This window comes from Zalophus californianus, chromosome 8 (assembly GCF_009762305.2).
Source record: "Zalophus californianus isolate mZalCal1 chromosome 8, mZalCal1.pri.v2, whole genome shotgun sequence".
NCBI classification, from domain to species: domain Eukaryota; kingdom Metazoa; phylum Chordata; class Mammalia; order Carnivora; family Otariidae; genus Zalophus; species Zalophus californianus.
This window is the reverse complement of record NC_045602.1, coordinates 35,853,182-35,871,501: the sequence shown is the minus strand read 5'-3', so window position 1 is coordinate 35,871,501 and position 18,320 is coordinate 35,853,182. Positions and strand designations below refer to the sequence as shown.

General features: G+C 49.2%; 1 protein-coding gene across 3 annotated transcripts in view; it reads left to right on the top strand.

Moving 5' to 3' along the window:
• The window catches only part of KCNIP3 (potassium voltage-gated channel interacting protein 3), a 79,526-nt gene that overhangs the window by 54,578 nt on the left and 6,628 nt on the right, over positions 1 to 18,320 (top strand). For all 3 annotated transcript variants that reach the window (XR_003524890.2, XM_027623931.2, XM_027623932.2), the window contains 3 exons: positions 14,360 to 14,484; positions 14,921 to 14,990; positions 15,246 to 15,316. Coding sequence is in view for 2 of the 3 variants with exons in the window: in XM_027623931.2 (XP_027479732.2) it covers positions 14,360 to 14,484; positions 14,921 to 14,990; positions 15,246 to 15,316 (266 nt within the window). In the remaining variant the exon portion in view is untranslated. The remainder of the gene's footprint in view (positions 1 to 14,359; positions 14,485 to 14,920; positions 14,991 to 15,245; positions 15,317 to 18,320) is intronic.

The following is an 18,320-nucleotide window of genomic DNA, read 5'->3' as shown; positions in this document are numbered from 1 at the left end:
CTGCCTCAGCACTCTGCTGACCTTGCCAGGCTCCAGCTTCTGGGACTGAAACCCAGAGGTCCAGGCAGGCGAGGAGGGAAGGACTTGTCCTTGCCTCTGAACTGCCTGGCAGCCCCTCCAGCCTGAGGATGTGCCCCCCGAACCCCTGCCAAGGGCTACTGAGGACAGGAAGGGGCACAGGGCCTGGAAGCAAGGCCCTTCCTCCATTTTGCCTTCAGAACCTAGAGCTGACTCTTTAGCTGAAGTCCATGGCTATATTCCCCTAAGAAGCCATCAGGCTCCATCACACCTTTTCTAGGTGAGTTCATGGGGCCCAGAGAGAAGAGACGTGATCTAGGTGGTTCTGAGAGGTACCACCTTAAGCTTTAAATTTTACTCGGAGAGGAAAAGTGCCCAAGCTGGGCCTGCACTTGTCTGGATGCTGACCCCAGCTGGGAATCTATGACTGGGGATTTAGTGGGAAATGCATTTGCTTAGGATGAGGTAAGGGAAAGCATCCTCACCGCTGTGCCCCTGAGGACCTATGGCTCCTGTAGGGCACTTGTCTGTCCCATATACCCTCTCCTTTGCCATCTGGAGTCTGTGGTGGGTGTGGGGGGTGTTTGGTGCTCAGGCAAGCCACGGCCCCTACATTGATCTTCCCCGTTTCCTGGACCCTCCTGGGCCACCAAGGGGCCAGGAGCACCAGTGGTCTCATTCCACTTGGTGCCGCAGAACCTTCTGAACTGAGCCCAACCCCCTCACAGGTCTGGGCCTGTGAAATTTGTCTTTGTAATTTCTAAGGAAAAGGGATTTCTTTACAAGGTGGTTAGTATGCACAAGACTACAGATACTTTCTTCAACCTGCTAAAAAGCCCACGTCAGGCTCTAATGAGTTTCTCTTTCCTGGTATGGTTGCCCACTTGTGCCCCCTTTGGAGTTCTGATGTGTTGATCAGTGGGAGGAATGTAGAGCCTCAGTGTCAGCCAGGTCTTAGCTGGGGGTGCTGTCACCCACACATGCTGGCTGTAAAGCTCCCTTAACCTTTCTCAGCCTCAGTTCCGTTCCCTGTAAAGTGGGCTGTTGCAGACGTGTAACTAGTCACTGGGGCTTTAAGGCTCTAGCACCATTCTTGGCATATAATAAATGTGCAAACTTTGCTAACCGTTGGCATCACCAGTAATTAGCAATGGAGTGATTGCTCGTAGTAACAGGACTGATTCATGGTTGAAAACATTCTCTCACTCAAACAGGCCTCCCCTCCTTCATCAGAGGGAGGGAGTTTTAAGTTCCAGATGTTGCATGATGATGGGGAGTGGTGTCCTTTAAGAGCCTGGAAGGCCCATCGGCCAGGCAGTGTCTACGGGACGGTCAGGTGGGTTGTGAGGAGCCCAGGCCTTGCAGCCCCAGCCTGGATGGGAGCGGGCACTGAGGGAGGAGGGCTGGTGCCCGGCTCCCCTCAAGCATGTGTGCATGCAGTTGTGTGTCTTGTCTTCCCTGAGCCTCCGTAGTTCCCATCTGTGAGTTGCCAGAGTTATGATGGCCCTGGGATTGTCAGGCACTAATGGATCTGGGTTCTAGGGATGCAGCCTTCTAGAAGTAGATGCAGATGATAAAAAGCCCTCTGCCTGCCCTGGGTCTCCTGTCCGTCTCTGCCATTGGGTGACTCTGTCGGGGAATTCCAGCCGGGTTTAGCCACTAGCTTACCAGGTGACTTTGGTGCATTTAACATTCTTGAGCCTTAATTTCCTTATCTGTAAAATGAGGATAAAAGCATATTTTCCCCTATCCATTTCACAGGGATGTGGTGAACTAAAGCACTGTGGACAAGTGAAAAGCGGAACTCAAGTCTAAGCGACTCACAGGGTGGGGCACAGCAGTAAAGTGACCCTGGGCCGGTAATTCTTGGTGCTTGTTTGCAAGCCCTGACACCAGACCTTTTTGTCCACATCTGGGCCCGAGGCTTGACTTTGGTCACTGCCTCTTAGCTCAGGTCGGATTTCCTAAATTCTAGATGAGTAGCTCTCAACAGAGGGCAGGTTTGCTTTTCCGTGGACATTTGGTAATGTCTGGGGACATTTTTGACGGCCACAGCTGGGGAGAGAGGGGGTTACTGGCATCTTGCAGGTAGAGGGCAAACATCCAGCCCCCACAAGAAGGAAGGATCAGGACCAAATGTCAGTAGGGAGGTTGAGAAGCCTTGTTCTGGAAGGAGCACTAGGGGCTAGGTGGCCAGGGGCTAGGACAGCTGCCTTTCAGGCCTGACTTAGTCCCTGACATGCTGTCATTAACTTGGGCGAGTCACTTTTCTTACCTGAGCTCTGTTTCCTCATCTGTCATGGGGTTTTGGATTGGAGGCACCATCTCCCCTGGGAACTTTCCCTCACCCCTCTGACTCCCCGCCCCTTTGGGTTGTGTTAGATGATGCTGTTCTGAAATTTTCTGTGTCCCCATCCCCACCGCATATGGGCTTTCTGAGGGGGTCAGGGACTTGTGTCTATACCCTTAGGGCCCCAGAGTGTGCCCAGCACTGCCTGGCAAACAGCACGTGTTGTGTAAGTGTAAGTTATATGCCATCACCAGCACACATTTATGGGGCACCCTTTGTATGCCAGGCAGTGTGAAGCCACCAGGAGCACAAGTAATGCAGTGTCTTGGCTCTCCCTTTAGGACACCCCTGGGCAGATGTCCTCTGAGGGGAGGACCCCTCTGGCTGGGGTGGGGACAGGGAGGCTGAATTGTGACAGTGGGGATATATGTGGGTGAAGAGACAGAGGTGTGAAGGGGAGAACGGGGAGTGCCCAGAGGGAGGTATGCACGGCCTGACCCACCACCACCGTTCTTCCCTCTTTGAGGTGGCCCCACCCCTCTTCGTGTGTCTCATAATTTTGTCCTCAACAGCAGGCCCATCCTAGAGATGAGGAAGCTGAGGCTTGGGGAGGGTAAGTCACTTAACTGAGGTGACCCAGCCAGGGAGTGGCAGAGCCAGGACTTGTACAAACTCTGGCATACCTGTCCTGGACGCGTCCCTAACTCCGCAGGGCCAAGGAGCCACAGATGCGTCCCAGCCTCTTACAGTGTGGGTGTCAGCCACCCAGAGGGGAGGCAGCTGCCTGGGTCCAAATCCACAGTATCCCTCATTGAGCCCTTGTGAAGACTAAGTGTGTGGCTGGGTGCAAACTCATAAAGCAATGCCCAGCACAGAGCAAGCACTTTATAAGTATTACTGCTTGTTATTTCTTGCCAAAAGGTGCCCTAGCCCCAATCCCGCCCAGTGTCACTCATCACTAACCGTGTCCTAGAAGTTAGTAGGGGAAGGAGGATGCACTTGACGGGCCCTTCACCGTGATCGGTGTCCTTCCTTGTGTGCTCTGTAAGGTCCTCCTGACTGGCTGGCTGGAGGCTCCTGGGCTGGGCTCTGGGAAAGGGAAGGAGAGAGGTGGGGCTCTGGGTGGGTGGCTTCTGCAGGACAGGGAGGTAGTCTGGAGCCTGAGGCCTGATGCTGCTGCACGATGGGAGATTTGGGTAAAGCCCCCTCCCTCCCCAAGTCAGTGCTTCAGCTGTTGCCTATCTAGTGGTTTCAAAGCGCCTTAGCCACGGAATCTCAAACGGAGTCTTACTTAGAAGCCTAGTACCCCCTGACTGACGGAAGAGAGGCATTGCTGGCATTCGAAGGGGAGTCTTGCCCCACAGTGGTCCCTGGGGCTCCTTGGAGGGACCCCCGGTCTAGGAGTCCCCTGACCAGCAGGGGCGGGCGGTCAGGGCTGAGATCTGCCAGCGGGGTAGGAAGGATTGGAGCCAGCTCGTGTGGACAGCACCGTGGGAGAGTTTTGCTGCAAGGGGAACCGAGATGGGTGCTGGCTGGCAAGCCAAGGGGGCGCAAGAGAAGGTTTTGCAGCCGCCTCCAGGGGAGCCTTGCAAAGGTGGAGGCAGCCCAGGGAGCTCCAACGGGCTCAGGCACTAGGTAGGCCAAAAATGCCCCTCACCCAGGACCTGGTGCATCTTTGCTCAGTGAATTAAAGATCTGGAGCCACCTTTTCCAAGCCCCTGCAGGTGGGTCCTGCACAGAGGGTGCTGTGTGGCACGGGGTCAGGATCCTGGACTGGAGCGTCTACTCCCTGGGAGGAGAGCCCCATTGGTGATTTGTCAGGTTGCTGTATAACGTGGGGACATTCGGCTTTAGAACAACAACAACAAAAGTTTTTTTGAAGAACAAATTTTTTTAAGTTTTTTTTTTAATTAGAGAGAGTGAGCACAAGCAGCGGGGGGTGGGGAGTGGGAGAGGGAGAAGCAGGCCTCCCGCTGAGCAGGGAGCCCGATGCAGGGCTCGATCCCAGGACCCCGGGACCATGACCCGAGCCGAAGGCAGACGCTTAATGACTGAGCCACCCAGGTGCCCCTAAGAACAAATTTTTAAAAGCTTCATGCTTTCACTCCTTTAACCAAATTTTTGTTTGATGGAGAGGTTAAATATTTGTTGCTGAGCCCCTGGTTACCAGTGGGGGGCTGGGGGGTGGTGAGTACTGTCCAGGACAGGCATCTGGAGGGCCGGGAGAAGGGCTGAGCCCAGACCGCAGAAGCAGGCTGACTTCCCAGTTGGGCAGAGCGCTGCTCCTCAGGGTGTGGAGGGGAGGTGGAGCAAATGGCTATTTAGATTCCTTAAATTGCCAGTCGTCCCTGTAATTGCAGAAGGTGGTGTGACGCCTCCGGGAGCTCCTAATAGATCTGGCTGCATCTCCCCTGAAACCAACTAGAGGGATGAACCTTGGATTTCCCTCGGGTTGGGGGGGGAGCCAGGAGAGGTCTCCAGTGTCCCCTGAGAGCACGTGGGGTGCCCGGGATTGGGTCGGGTGCTGTGGGAGTCAAGATGAAGAAGCCAGGTTCCCTGCTCCTGAGACAGTTCCAGACAGTTCCATGGCCTTTGCTTTGTGCATATGTGTGTAGAGGGGGTGGAAGTGGGGGTGGGGGTGGAGGAGAGGGCGTGAGATCCCTCTTCCTCTTCGTACAGGGCCACCCACCCTACTAGATTAGTGCCCCACACTTAGGACCTCACCTTACCTTAATTACCTCCAAAGCTGTATCTCCTAATAGAGTCACATGCTTAGGGCTTCAACATATGAATTTTGGGGAGACCGAACTCAGTCCGTAGCACCAGGAAAGAGAAAAATATGTATCTGGTAGGGAATCATAGCCAAATGGAGAAAAGTAGAACAGAGATGAGGGATAGATAGGAACGGTGGGGGGCACCTCTGAGGAGGTGACATTTGAGCAGACGAAGGAGGTGTGGGTTCCGAGGGAAGAGCAGTTTCCTGTAGAGGGAGTGTGCCCAGTGGGCCTGCGGGGCACAAGGGGGCCGGAATGGCTGAAGCAGAGGGAGCAAAGGGAGAGACTGGGAGATGAGGTCAGAGCCTGGCCAGGGAGGGGTGGGGGTCGCGGTGGCCTGCGTTTATTGGTTATTTATTGGTTATTTTTGTACTCAGAGCTTGGGGGAGGTTGTTGAACAGAGTAACACACTGGATACTGTTTCCAGCAGCTTCCTCCAGCACTATTTGAAAACTAGACCTATGGGACCCAGGGCAGAAGCAGAGCAACAGGCCAGGAGAGAAGCTGGAGCCTTGGACCAGGGTGAGGACAGCAGAAGTGGGAGAGGGGGTCCAAGGTGGGAGTTGAGAGTTAGGGCCGGCTGGCCATGCCTGTGGAGTGAGCACTGGGAGGAAGGTCTACGCCCAGAGTTTTGGCCTAAGCACCCAACAGGACAGAGTTGCCGTCCCCGGAGCTGGGGAAGGCTGTAGGTGGAACGGGTTTTGGGAGGAAGATCAGGAGCTCAGTTTGGAAATGCTCCATTTGAGAACCACCTAGACATCCAAGTGCAGATGGCAAGCAGGCAAGTGAGTCTGGAGCCACGCGAGAAGGTAGCCCACATTCCGCAACTGAGTCTTGACTTTTAAAGTAGCTTTCAGACTTTGTAGATTTCACGAGTGTCAGATTTTTCCTTGTTCTCAGGTGCATTTTTCATACTAATGATTTTGAACACCTCTTTGTGTACCCATCAGCTTTTTCAGTTTGCTCACCTCTAACTTGCCCATGTATATCCTTTGGCCATTTCTTTTGGGATTGCTGTCCTTTCCCTTTCTTCCAAGTGTCCTATTTTGTCCAGACCAGACGTGTGTTCTCGCTCTCATTTTCTCTTGCTCTGAGTACTCTAATTACTTTTTTTAAAAAACAGTTTATTTTTTTATTTAAAAAACTTTATTTATTTGAGAGAGAGAGGGAGCGAGCTCGAGCAGGGGTAGGGGCAGAGGGAGAGAACCTCAGCAGACTCCATGCTAAGCGCAGAGCCCCACATGGGGCACTATCTTAGGATCCCGAGATCACAACCTGAGCCTAAATCACGAGCCCGATGCCCAACCAGCTGAGCCACCCAGGCACCCCTCTAATTACTTTTAAAGATTTTAATTAACCTCTAGCGAATTCAAATATGTATTTGATATGTGCATTAAAAAGAATAATAAACACCAATGAACCTATCCTCCCCATCCCTGGAACTAGAACATCCCCAGCCTGCCTGTCTCTTGAGTTTCTCCTCTCCCACCCCACAGAGGTTACCACCAGACAGATTTGCACTTGTCATTCCTGGATTTTTGTTCTTATTTATAATTTTATTGCTTACATATCCCTACAAATTGTTTGGTTATTCTGGGTTTTGAATTTTGTAACAAATATGTATTATGGTTCATTCACCGCTGTAGGACATTTCGTCCAGTGGATGGCCCATAAGCTGTTTATCTGCTCTATTGTCAGTGGGCAGGCATGTGGTTGCTTCAAGCTACTGTTATTGTAGAGAGCTGGGGTGTCTGCTCTCCTGCATGTCTCCTGGGCATTTTTTGTCTAGCACACAGTTCCTAGGGTAGGGTTACCACGCCCTAGGGTATGCAAATGTGTGCAGCATTAGCATGAAAATGCAAATACTTCCCCACAGTACTTGCTTGTACCAGTATACACACTCACTGGCATGCTTAAAAAATTACTGTTGACCTCCCTTCCCTCCCTAGCCAGCACTTAACGTTGGTCAACCTTATTTCTTTTTTTTTTTAAGATTTTATTTATTTATTCGACAGAGAGATAGAGAGCACAAGTAGGCAGAGAGGCAGGCAGAGGGAGAGGGAGAAGCAGGCTCCCCACCGAGAAGGGAGCCCAATGTGGAGCTCGATCCCAGGACCCTGAGATCATGACCTGAGCTGAAGGCAGAAGCTTAACCGACTGAGCCGCCCAGGCGCCCCAACCTCATTTCATTTTATTATTTCCTGCCAGTCTAGCTGCTGTGTTCTCAATGTAATTTGCATCTTCCTGTTTATTAATGACATTGAGCCATCTTTCTCATATTTATTCATCTTTCCAGTTTTTTTTTTATGATTATCCTAGATATTCTTCTTTGGACCATTTTATATACTGTCTTCTCCCATTCTGCTGAGTGTCTCGAACTGGCCATGGTGCCCTTTTTTTGAACAGAAATCTTTAATTGTGATGTAATCAAATTCATCCATTTTTTTTTTCCTTTATGGTTTGAACTTTTAGAGTTCTAAGAAATCTTTCCTCACCCTTAGGTTAGCAAGAGATTCTTTTACATTTTAACTCTATAGCTTACCTTTCACCTTTGGGTCTTTGCTTCATCTGGAGCCCACTTTTACATACGGTTTAAGAAAGGGATCCAGATTTCCGTGCTGAGCCAGTTTTCCTAAAACCACCTACTGAACAATCTGACCCTTGCACAAATCTGTGATGTTCCTGCTATACCTCGGTCTCTTTTTGAGCTCTCTGGTCTGTTTTTTGGTGTGTTTGTTCTTGTACCAACCACACAACTTTTATTACAGTGACTGTGAAAATGTATTAGTATTTTGGGAAAAATCCCCTCTATACTCTTCCTTTCTAGATTTTTATGGATTTTTGTTCCTCCATATGCATTTCAGAGTGATTTTATCAAGGTCCTCAAAAAGTCCAGCTGGATTTTTAATTGGGATTGTATTGAATTTACAGATTACTTTGGGGAGAGATGACATCTTTATATTATGTGATCCTAAGATGGAATGTCTCATTTATTCAGATTGCCTTTCTATAGAGAAGTCCTTTGAATTTTGGTTAATACTTAGATAGTTTTGAGTTTTTATTGCTATCATGAATGTTATATTTTTAATTCTATTTCTAGGTGGTTATTACTGGTATAGAAAATTGCTATTGATTTTTGTAAATTAATCTTATATCTGGCAACCTTACTAAACTGTCTTGTATATTGATTCTTTTGGTCCCTGTAGGGACCAAACATCTACAAGTAATGTTAGTTTTATCCTTTACTTCCCAATTCCTATATTATTTCTTTCTTGAAATTTCCTTAGAGCATTGGCAGGATATCAATTAGTGGTGATTGTGGCCAACCTTGGCTTGTCCCAAATCTTAAAGGGAATGTGTCTGAGCCTTTGCCATTCAGTCTGATATCTTCTGTAAATAAATATGTAACTTGCAAATATAAGCTACATCAAGTTAAGAAAGTTCCCTTCAATCCTAGTTTGCTTAAAGTTTTTGTTTGTTTAATTATAAATAGATGTGGATGTTTATCAAATGCCTTTTCTTTATTCAGGTTTTCATATGATTTTTCCCTCCATATTACAGATAAAACCTTGATCATGGTGTACATTTTTTTAGTACAGTTGGATTCAGTTAGCTAACATTTTGTTTAAGGTTATATGTACATTCAAAAGTGAAATGGGCATGTAATTTTCTTTTTGTTTGCTCTTCCAGCTTTACTGAGATATAATTGACATATAACATTGTAGAGGGGCACCTGGGTGGCTCAGTTCGTTGCACGTACAACTCTTGATTTCAGCTCAGGTTGTGATCTCGGGTTGTGGGATTAAGCCCCACATGGGGCTCTGTGTGCATCCTGCAATCTGCTTGGGATTCTCTCCCTCTTTTTTTTTTTTTTTTTAAGATTTTATTTACTTATTTGACAGAGAGAGACACAGTGAGAGGAAACACAAGCAGGGGCAGTGGAAGAGGGAGAAACAGGCTTCGCGCGGAACACGGAGCTCGATGCGGGGCCCCATCCCAGGACCCTGGGACCATGACCTGAGCCGAAGGCAGAGGCTTAATGACTGAGTCACCCAGGCGCCCCTCTGTTCCCCCCCGCCCCTGCTCACTCACTCGCTCTCTCAAATAATTAATTAATTAATTAATTAAATCCTTTAAAAAAAAAAACCCAGAACCAAAAAAAATTATATAAATGTATGAAATGACTACTATAATAAGGTTAATTAAAATGCATCTATCATCTCACATATAATTACCCTTTTGTGGGGGGGGCAGTGAGAACATTTAAGATCTATTCTCTTTGCAACTTTCGAGTGTACAACACAGTATTCTTAACTGAAGTCAACATGCTGTCCATAGACCCCCATAACTTACTCATTTTATAACTGGAAGTTTGTACACTGTGACCAACATCTCATCTCCCCCACCCCCTGCCCTGGCAACCACCAGTCCCCTCTCTTGTGTCTGTAAGTTTGGCCTTTTTTAGAGTCCACATGTAAGTGAGGTCATACAGTATTTGTCTTTCTATGCCCGACTTACTTCACTTAGCATAATGCCCTCAAGGTCCCTCCTTGGTGTCACTGTAATTTTCATTCTTGTATGGCCCTTCTATGACTTAGGAGTCAGGATTACTGTATTGATCACTGGACTAGCAATATGGTGATCACTGGTGATTCTTTGAAAAGCAGTTTGTGTGGACTGGTGGGGTCAATGCCCCGTAGGAGTTAAGTTCAAGGGAGAATAGGAGAGGAAGTAAAGACAGTGAGTTAAAGAAGAAGAGAAGAAAGAAATAGCTGGAGGGGACAGTAGGGTTGAGGAAGAAATAGCAACAGGTTTGGGACTTTTGTTTTATTTTTTGACCCTTAGGGACAGAGGATTAAGTTATTCATCTTCTTTAGTTCGTGAGACATTATCAGTCTTGACCCTTTTAAACCCCTCTTATTTTATTTTTTCCCTTTTATCCCCCCATTTCCTTCTGCTCCAATAGGCAATTACTCTAGTTTCTATTTCCTTTGTTTCCAATCTACATACAGTAGAGTTCCCCTTTTTTGGTGTCCAGTTCTATGAATTTTGACAAATGCATAGTAATGTAAGCACTGCCACGGTCAAGGTATAGAACAATTCCATCACACAAAAAATTCTCTCCTGCTGCCTTTTCTGTCATCAACATGTCCCATGTGCCACAGCCCCGTGCAGCCACTGATAGATTGTCTTTCCCTATGATTTCTGCAATCTTATCTTTTCCAGAATGTCATTTAAGTGGAGTCATACACTGCATAGTCTGGATTCGTTCACTTAGCTCGTGCATTTGAGGTCCATCCACGTTGCTGCGTGTATCAATAGTTTGGTCATTTTTATTGCTGAGTGGTATTCCACCGTGTGAATACACCACATGCTGTTTATCCATTCACTGGTTGAGGACATTTGGGTTATTTCCAGCTTTGGGTGATCATAAATGAAATTGCTCTAAACATTTGCATAAACGTTATTGTATAACTATAATAGGTTTCATTTCATATGGGTAAATACCCAGGAGTAGGAATTCTGGGTCATATGGTAAGTGTATGTTTATAAGAAACTGCCAAACTGATTTCCAGATGGGCAGTACCATTTTCATTCCCACCAGCAAAGTGTAATGGTTCCAGTTACTCCATATCCTTACTAGCCCTTGGTATTGTCAATATTTGTTAGTTAAGTGATTCTAAGAGGTGTGTAGTAGCATTTCCTTGTGGTTTTAGGTTGTATTTCCACAATTGCAAGTGGTGTTAAACACCTTTTATGTGCTTACTTGACACCCGTATGTCCTCTAGGTCAAGTGTCTGACCAAGTTTTTGCCCACTTATTAGTTTGAGTTGTTTTCTTACTGTTGAGTTTTGAGAGTTCTTCATGTAATCTGGATATCCTTTGTCGGATATATGACCTGCAAATATTTTCTTCCAGTCTGTAGTTTACCTTTTTATCTCTTTTATCTCTTGCAGAGTGAACGTTTTAATTGTTATTAAAAAGTACAATTTACCCAAAAAATAAAATAAAATAAAAAGTACAACTTAACAATTTTTCTTTTATGGATCATGCTATTTGTGTTGTGTCTAAGAACTCTTTGCTTAGGGCGCCTGGGTGGCTCAGTTGGTTAAGCGACTGCCTTCGGCTCAGGTCATGATCCTGGAGTCCCGGGATCGAGTCCCACATCGGGCTCCCTCCTCAGCAGGGAGTCTGCTTCTCCCTCTGACCCTCTTCCCTCTCGTGCTCTCTATCTCTCATTCTTTCTCTCTCAAATAAATAAATAAAATCTTAAAAAATAAAAAGAACTCTTTGCTTAAACCCAGGCCATAAAAATTTCCTCCTGTGTCTTTTTTTTCCTAGAAGCTTTATAGTTTTATGTCTTATGTTTAAATCCATGCTCGATTTTGGGTTAATTTTTGTATAAGATATAAGGCTCATGTACCACGGATATATGTACTGCACATATGTGTTCCTTGCCTATGGCTCGCTTACTGGGTTTCTTAATAACTTTATTGGTTTTTCCTCTATGTTGGTCTGTTTTCTTTCTCACTGATTTTCACTCCTATTTTTATTATCTCCTTTCTTCTAATAACTTTGAACTTAATTTACTCTTTTTCTGGATTCTGAAAAGCTTAGAAGTTTATATCATTGACTTTATACCCATCTTCCTTTCTAATAAAGTAACTTAAAGCTATAAATTTCCCTCTAAATGCAGCTTTACCTGCATCCGGAAAATTTTGGTATCCTGTATTTTTATTATCATCCAATGCAAAATATTTCAAGACTCTCCTCGTGATTTTCCTTTCTGACTTATGGGTATATTAGAAGTGTGTTGTTTAATTTCCAAGCATTTGGGATTTTTTACCTATCTTGTTTTTTGGGATTTTGATCTAATACCCTTGTGGTCAGAGTTTTGCTTTATATTCCAGCATCTGGTACATGTTGGGAACCATAGGATGTGCTCCTGAAAAGAATGTGTATTCTATAGTTGTTAGGCATAGGGCTCTATAAATATTAATTTGATCAAATTGGTTGATAGTGTTTTTCAAATCTTGTATTTTTACTTGTACCATTTACTGGAAAAGCGTGTTAAGATCTTCAACTGTAACTGTGGTTTATCTGTTTCTCCCTTTAGTTTTGAATTTTTTTGCTTCAGGTATTTTAAAGTTGTTATTAGATATATGTATATATTTCATATTGCTCTGTCTTCTTGATGAATTAATCCTTGTATCATTATAAAATATTCCTCTTTGTCTCTAGTTGGACCCTTTGTCTTGAGGTCTACTTTTTCTACTATTAATGTAGCCACACCAGGTTTTTTATTCATTCCACTCTTTTAATTTACATCTGTTGCTGTGATTTAAGAGTATCCTTTTTGTAAGTAGCATATAGTTGGGTCTTGCTTTTTCATCCACTCGGAAATGTCTGCCTCTTAGTTGAAGTAAGCAACCAGTTTTTAACATCCATTTATGCCACTGTGTGTCCTTTTAATCCACTGCATGGTTCTCCCTGGTGTGTACCCCCCATGTTGTGTCTGCCCATCCTGCCTGTGATTCAGCCCTGGATGTCTCCAACTCCCCCATCAAAAATACTATTGCCTTGAACATCCTTGTACAGTCCCCTTAGCTGGCTAAGATTCCATTTGGGATGTTTACACAGAGTAGAGTGGGTGGCTTGCAAGGTTTGCCTATACTTAATTTGACTAAGGATTTCCAGATTTAACAGTACGTCCACATGGTGATGGGAATGATCCAGAAGGGAGAGCAAAAAGATGATGAGGAAAGAGTGGGGAGGCTTGCTGTTGTCCCATGCCTGAGACAGTGGGGCTGGAACCCACTGTACAGGTGGAGGGGTTTGCCTCGGCCAAGAACCGGGACAGTTCGTTCCCAGAGAAGGAGGGAAAGCAGATATTTGGGCCAATACAGGTAGATGGGTAGATGTGGGGTTGGGAGCTTGGAGAAATTTTCTTCTGTGACTTCTGTTTTCTCAGTGATGTAGGAAGCAACCTGACAAAGGATGGGGGAGGAGGCACTGGGAATTTAAAGAGAAGGAAGGTATGAAAGAGCTGTCTTGGAGATTGGGAGCATGTGTGGACCAAGGCAATGGAGGCTGATTGCTGGGCACTTTGCAGGGCACAGTGGGCCTGAGCAAGAGCCAGCAGGACTCATGGGCGAGGCCTGGGTGCAGGGCAGCCCAGCACAGGGCTCAGTGTGCTCTGGTTCACAGTGCTGTACATCTGGCACTGCACTCGGTTCTGTGGGCACAGGGTGGGCAGCTCAGGGCAGCTCACAGCACTCACCCTGCAGTGGGAGCGAGTGAGCAGCTGTGAGATAATCATGTGCTTACTGTTTTGCAGGACACCAGGGGAGGCCAGGGGCCGTGACAGTGCAGTGGGGATCATGCTCCCCATTTCAGTGGGAAGTTCTGTAATTCTTTGAGCCTGCTGTTCAGCGAGGCACTCAGTGCTGTTTTGTCTATAGCTTGATGTGTTGTAGAAGTGATGCACGCCGTTCCAAAAGAAATTAGAAAAATGTAAAAAAAATCTTAAATAAAAAAGTAAAGATCACCTGAAATTGACTCCCCCCCCCAGCAAAGATAGCCATGGTTAATTAACGTGGTTAATTAACATGATTAATTAACCATGGATGTGTTATTATTAAAGGATGTGTTTATTATTAAAGTATTATTACAATATTATTATTATTGGATATGTTATTATTAAAGGAAAGGTCTGGTCCATGCCCTATGGGCCCTTGTGGTCTGACCTCCTACCCAAATGTGACTGACACCCTCACACCAAATGCAGCTAAGCAGCAACATGTTAGGCTGGATGGGCCAAGAGCGGCGACCTCCACATTCCTGGGGGAAATCAGGGAGGGCAGCATGGAGAAGGTGATCCGGGAATTGGATCTCAAAGGCTGAGGTCCCCTGAGTTTGTCTTGTTGTCTTTTTTCCTCCCACCTCCCTTTGTTCAGTGCCTCTCTAGGATAAGACCAGCTCCCAGCCCCCATCCCACATGTAGCTGAGAAGGTGACACACTCTAGATGCAAGTGGAGGGGGCCTGCTCTGTGTGAGGAGCAAAGCAGCAGAGCATCCATGAGGCACAACTCCTGAGTGTGTCATTCCACCATAGCCATTCCATTTGTGCAGTGCACAGCCTGTGGGGCCATACATGGTAGTCATGTAAGGAGAGTCCCTCCACCCCTACTTTAGCGCATGGCCTGGTTCCCACATTGGAGCAAGAGGAGGAACGGGGCTCTTGTTCCACCCTCCCTGGGTCTGTGTCCCCTTCCAGATAGCAGCGACAGTGAGCTGGAGCTGTCCACAGTGCGCCACCAGCCGGAGGGACTGGATCAGCTGCAGGCACAGACCAAGTTCACCAAGAAGGAGCTACAGTCCCTCTACAGGGGCTTCAAGAACGTGAGTGCTACCCATCCCTCCGGGAGAGGCCCTGACCCACCTAGCCCTCCTGTCCCAGGCTCTAGGAAGGCGGGACCCTGGCCCAGAGAGACCTTCTAGAAACTTCTCCATGGCATAGCAAATATCCCAGGGGCCTTTATGCGTCTTATGTTGTGTGGGAGAGCTGTCTGGGGTTGGTCAGGTCCCAGAATCAGTATTCTGAAGGCACCATCCTTTCTATGTGTTCCCAATGCTGGCACAAGGGAGGAGCGAATAGAGGGACTTACCACTTACCCCTCCTGCATCACCCGGCTTTCCCCAGCTCGGGGGCTCAGTAGAGCCCAGCAGTATGTCAGGCAGCAGTATCCCCAGAGGGAGGAGAGAGGCCAGGCCCTGTGGCGTTGGGGTGTGGGGCTGGGGATGGCTGAGGTCACTGAAGGGTGACTTCCTGCTGCAGGAGTGTCCCACGGGCCTGGTGGACGAAGACACCTTCAAACTCATTTACTCCCAGTTCTTCCCTCAGGGAGGTGAGTCTGAGGCCAGACCCTCTGGCTCTTCCCCAAATCCCCACATCCCCACTGTGGCAGCTCTACAAACAGTGGGTGTCACTTTGACCGGGAGGGGATGCTTGCCTCCACCCTTCGCCTGCCAGAGGCCTGGTGCTGCCTCTGTCCTGTTGGAAGGGCGGGGAACTCCAGCTCTGGATGCAGCTGGACCCAGCAGTGGCGCCGCCTGGGCTGGGAGCCCCAGCACACCCCAGCGTTCACCCTTGCTCTCCCCAGATGCCACCACTTATGCACACTTCCTCTTCAACGCCTTTGACGCCGATGGGAATGGGGCCATCCGCTTTGAGGTAGGTCCCCGATGACCCCCTCCCACATCCCCTGTCCCTGTAGCCCCCCGGGGGGCGGGGAACCTCCCTGCCCTGGTGTCTGTCTCCGGCCTTCCGGAGGCCCAGACACGATCCTGGGTGCAGATGGTCCAGTGTGTCCTCCAGGGAAGGAGCGGACTGTGCTCAGCTGGCCCTGGGCCTAGCTGTGAAGCTAGGGAAATGTGATGTGGCCATGTGGCCACCCTCTTCTCACTCAGCCTTTTCTTCCATTCCAGCCACACCAAGCCAAGAGAGCTGCTAAGGTACACCGAGGCCATAGGAACCCCATGTGAAATCGCATTTGAAAAGGGGGCAAGGCTTCACTCAGGGGTCTGTGCTCCTGGCAGGATTTTAGGCACCCAGCCCCAGAATTTATCCCTAGCCTGAGCGGGCGTGGCGAGTGAAGCGTGGGGTGCCCGCCTCCGACACCTGCCCCCCAGGAGGGCCGTGCCTGGGCTCCGTGGGCTGGCCCAGCTGTGGGCTCCACGCCGGCTGGTCACACGGGACCATTTGAGAGAGGCCCCGTCTGTGGAGCCCAGGCCCCTAAAAATAGCTGCAGGCGAAAAGGTGAAACCTCTTTGGAGAGGAGAACCTTGTTGAGAGCCTGGCCTGATCGATAACCACCCTGCTCGGCTTCCAGCGCCAAGGGCAGCTGACAGGAAAGCGGAGGAACGAGCCGGCCGGGCTCAGAAAGCCCCGGACGCGTTGGGGTGTAATAATAACCCGTGGGTAATGCCGCTCGGTTGATTTGTGTGCCGCAGCCAGCCTGCACAGCGACACGGGGCAGAGCGGGGGGTGGGGGAGCTGTCAAGGCCACAGTCTTGCCCGGTGACCACAGCGGCCCCGCCCGCCCCGGGCTGCAGGCTCGGCTGGTGCTGTGGAAGTACAGTGTTCATCTGTCCTGTCTTCAGTGACACCTGCACGTGGTAAAAACCCAAGTACCACAGAGGTTGACAGGAAAAATTGGTCATCCTCCCCTGTGACCAGGCTCTGGTGTACCCTTGAGGGGGCTCCTAAGATTTCCAGGACTAAAGGGTGAGGAGGAATCATGTGAGGGACCCAACCAGGGCTCTGGGAGAGACCTTCTCTTGTTCAGAAATCAGCTGATGGGACAGCTCCCCAGGGTCCCGGTGCGCGGTGGGTGTCAGGAAGGTCTCTGTCACCCTCCTGTGGTCTTTGCTCTCACTCCCCTGAGGGAGGGGTCAGGCTGTCCCTTTAAGTGGTAGGTGGCGGGTCTTTGTGGGGTGTCCTGTCAATGGCTGAGTTGGGGGCGCTGGTGCCAAAGCCCCTCTGCTAGGCGCCTTCTCAGAAGGTCAGGCATCTCTGGCATCATCCCGGGCCTTCTGCGGGCTTCTTTGCCATGAAATCAGCTCCTCTGGTTCCATATGCATATGTTTGTTTATCTTGAGGACCTACTTGATTTCAGTGTTCTGCTCTAGGAAAGCTTTTTCAGAAAGAGAGGAGGGCACGTATGTCCCCAGGGACCTTCCAGGCAGCAGGGCCCAATCCTGGGTGCACCATGGGTTGGGATCCCCATGGCAGGAAGGACTCTGAGGGGTGAGGGTGACTCTTGGCCCGCCTGAGACGGACTCTTCCCATGTGCCCTTAAAACAGAAAGTCAGGTCAGCTTATTGATAATGATAATGATCCCAGTCCTTGTTGAATACTCTTGAGAGACAAACACATATCAATTAAAGTTTATTGATGTGGTAAAATATTGTAACTTCCCTAACCCTCACCAAAAAGAGTACCAGAAAACAAAACAGCACCCAAGCCAACTTCATCTTTGCCAAGCGGGAGCAGCTGTCCCACCTCAGGGTCTGCTTGCTGTGCTGTTCGTCTTGTTATGGGTCCTCTGGGATGTGCCCGCAGGAGGGAGCCTGGCCCCGGCACAGGCCATGTGCCTGCAGATAGATGCACCAGAACCCTGCATGCCATCCAGGGCCTTTCTCATTCAACCTGCTTGCTGTGCCAGCACGCTGCTGCTCTTTCGGGGCGTTAGGGCCGGTTGTGTGTCTGGAGGAAGGGGCAGCCGCCCCTCCCTGAGCTCCCTCTGCAGTAGCCCCCTCCCTGTCATTCATTGGCCAAACCCCACGTGAGGGCAGTAACCGGAGAGAACGTGTGCAGGCCCGTCATCACACCCTCTGCTCCCCTGCTCTGGCTGAGCGCCCGTCCCCGGTGTGCACTCAGCGGTGTCTCAGCCTGGGAGCGCAGGCCTGCGTCACCGTGCCACGGCAGGGCCCCTCATGCTCCCTGGGCTCTGCCTCAGGGACACAGCTGCAGAGCAGGGGCTGTGGAGGTGATGGACTTCATTTGCCTCGGAGTTAAGATCAGGGGTTACAGCTAGGGATAGTCCCACATGAAACTGTGCTGTGTGGGGCAGGAAATTTAGAACTGCCAAGTACTCGGACATGTGTTGGCAGGACATGGGGTCCTCTGTGGGTTATGGAGGATGGACCAGTGGCCTCGCAGGAGACATTCCCACCCATCTCTGGCCAAGTACCATCACCACTGTTCTACCTACACACTTAGGGACTTGGAACGGAGACATTCCTCAGTTGGTTGTGGCTGACTTCAAGGGCTGCGAGGCGGCAGGCCTGGGTCTATGAAGACAAGACGGTGGAGGGGGGCAGATTGTGGTGCTGGTGCCCCCCGCCATGGCCCACACGAGAAGGGAGGCCCTGTGTGGGCCTCGCCATTCCCTGCGGTCTCGAGTGGGACTGCATGCCTTTGCCTCCCACTGGGAAAGCCTGTCAGATCCCGGGGACGTGATTTCGGGGAGGCTCTACCTGTTCGCTAAATCATGTGCAAGCTTCAGTGATGATTCCCCAAACTTGGGCGTATAGGAACCATCACCTGTTTCTCCTTTAACATTTTCATTTTCTTCACTGACACACACACGGCAGGCTTTGCGAGCGCCACAGAGTGACAGGGTGTGCCTTGGAAAAGCAGCCGTGAAGCACCCACCCACACACCCAGGGAGGCC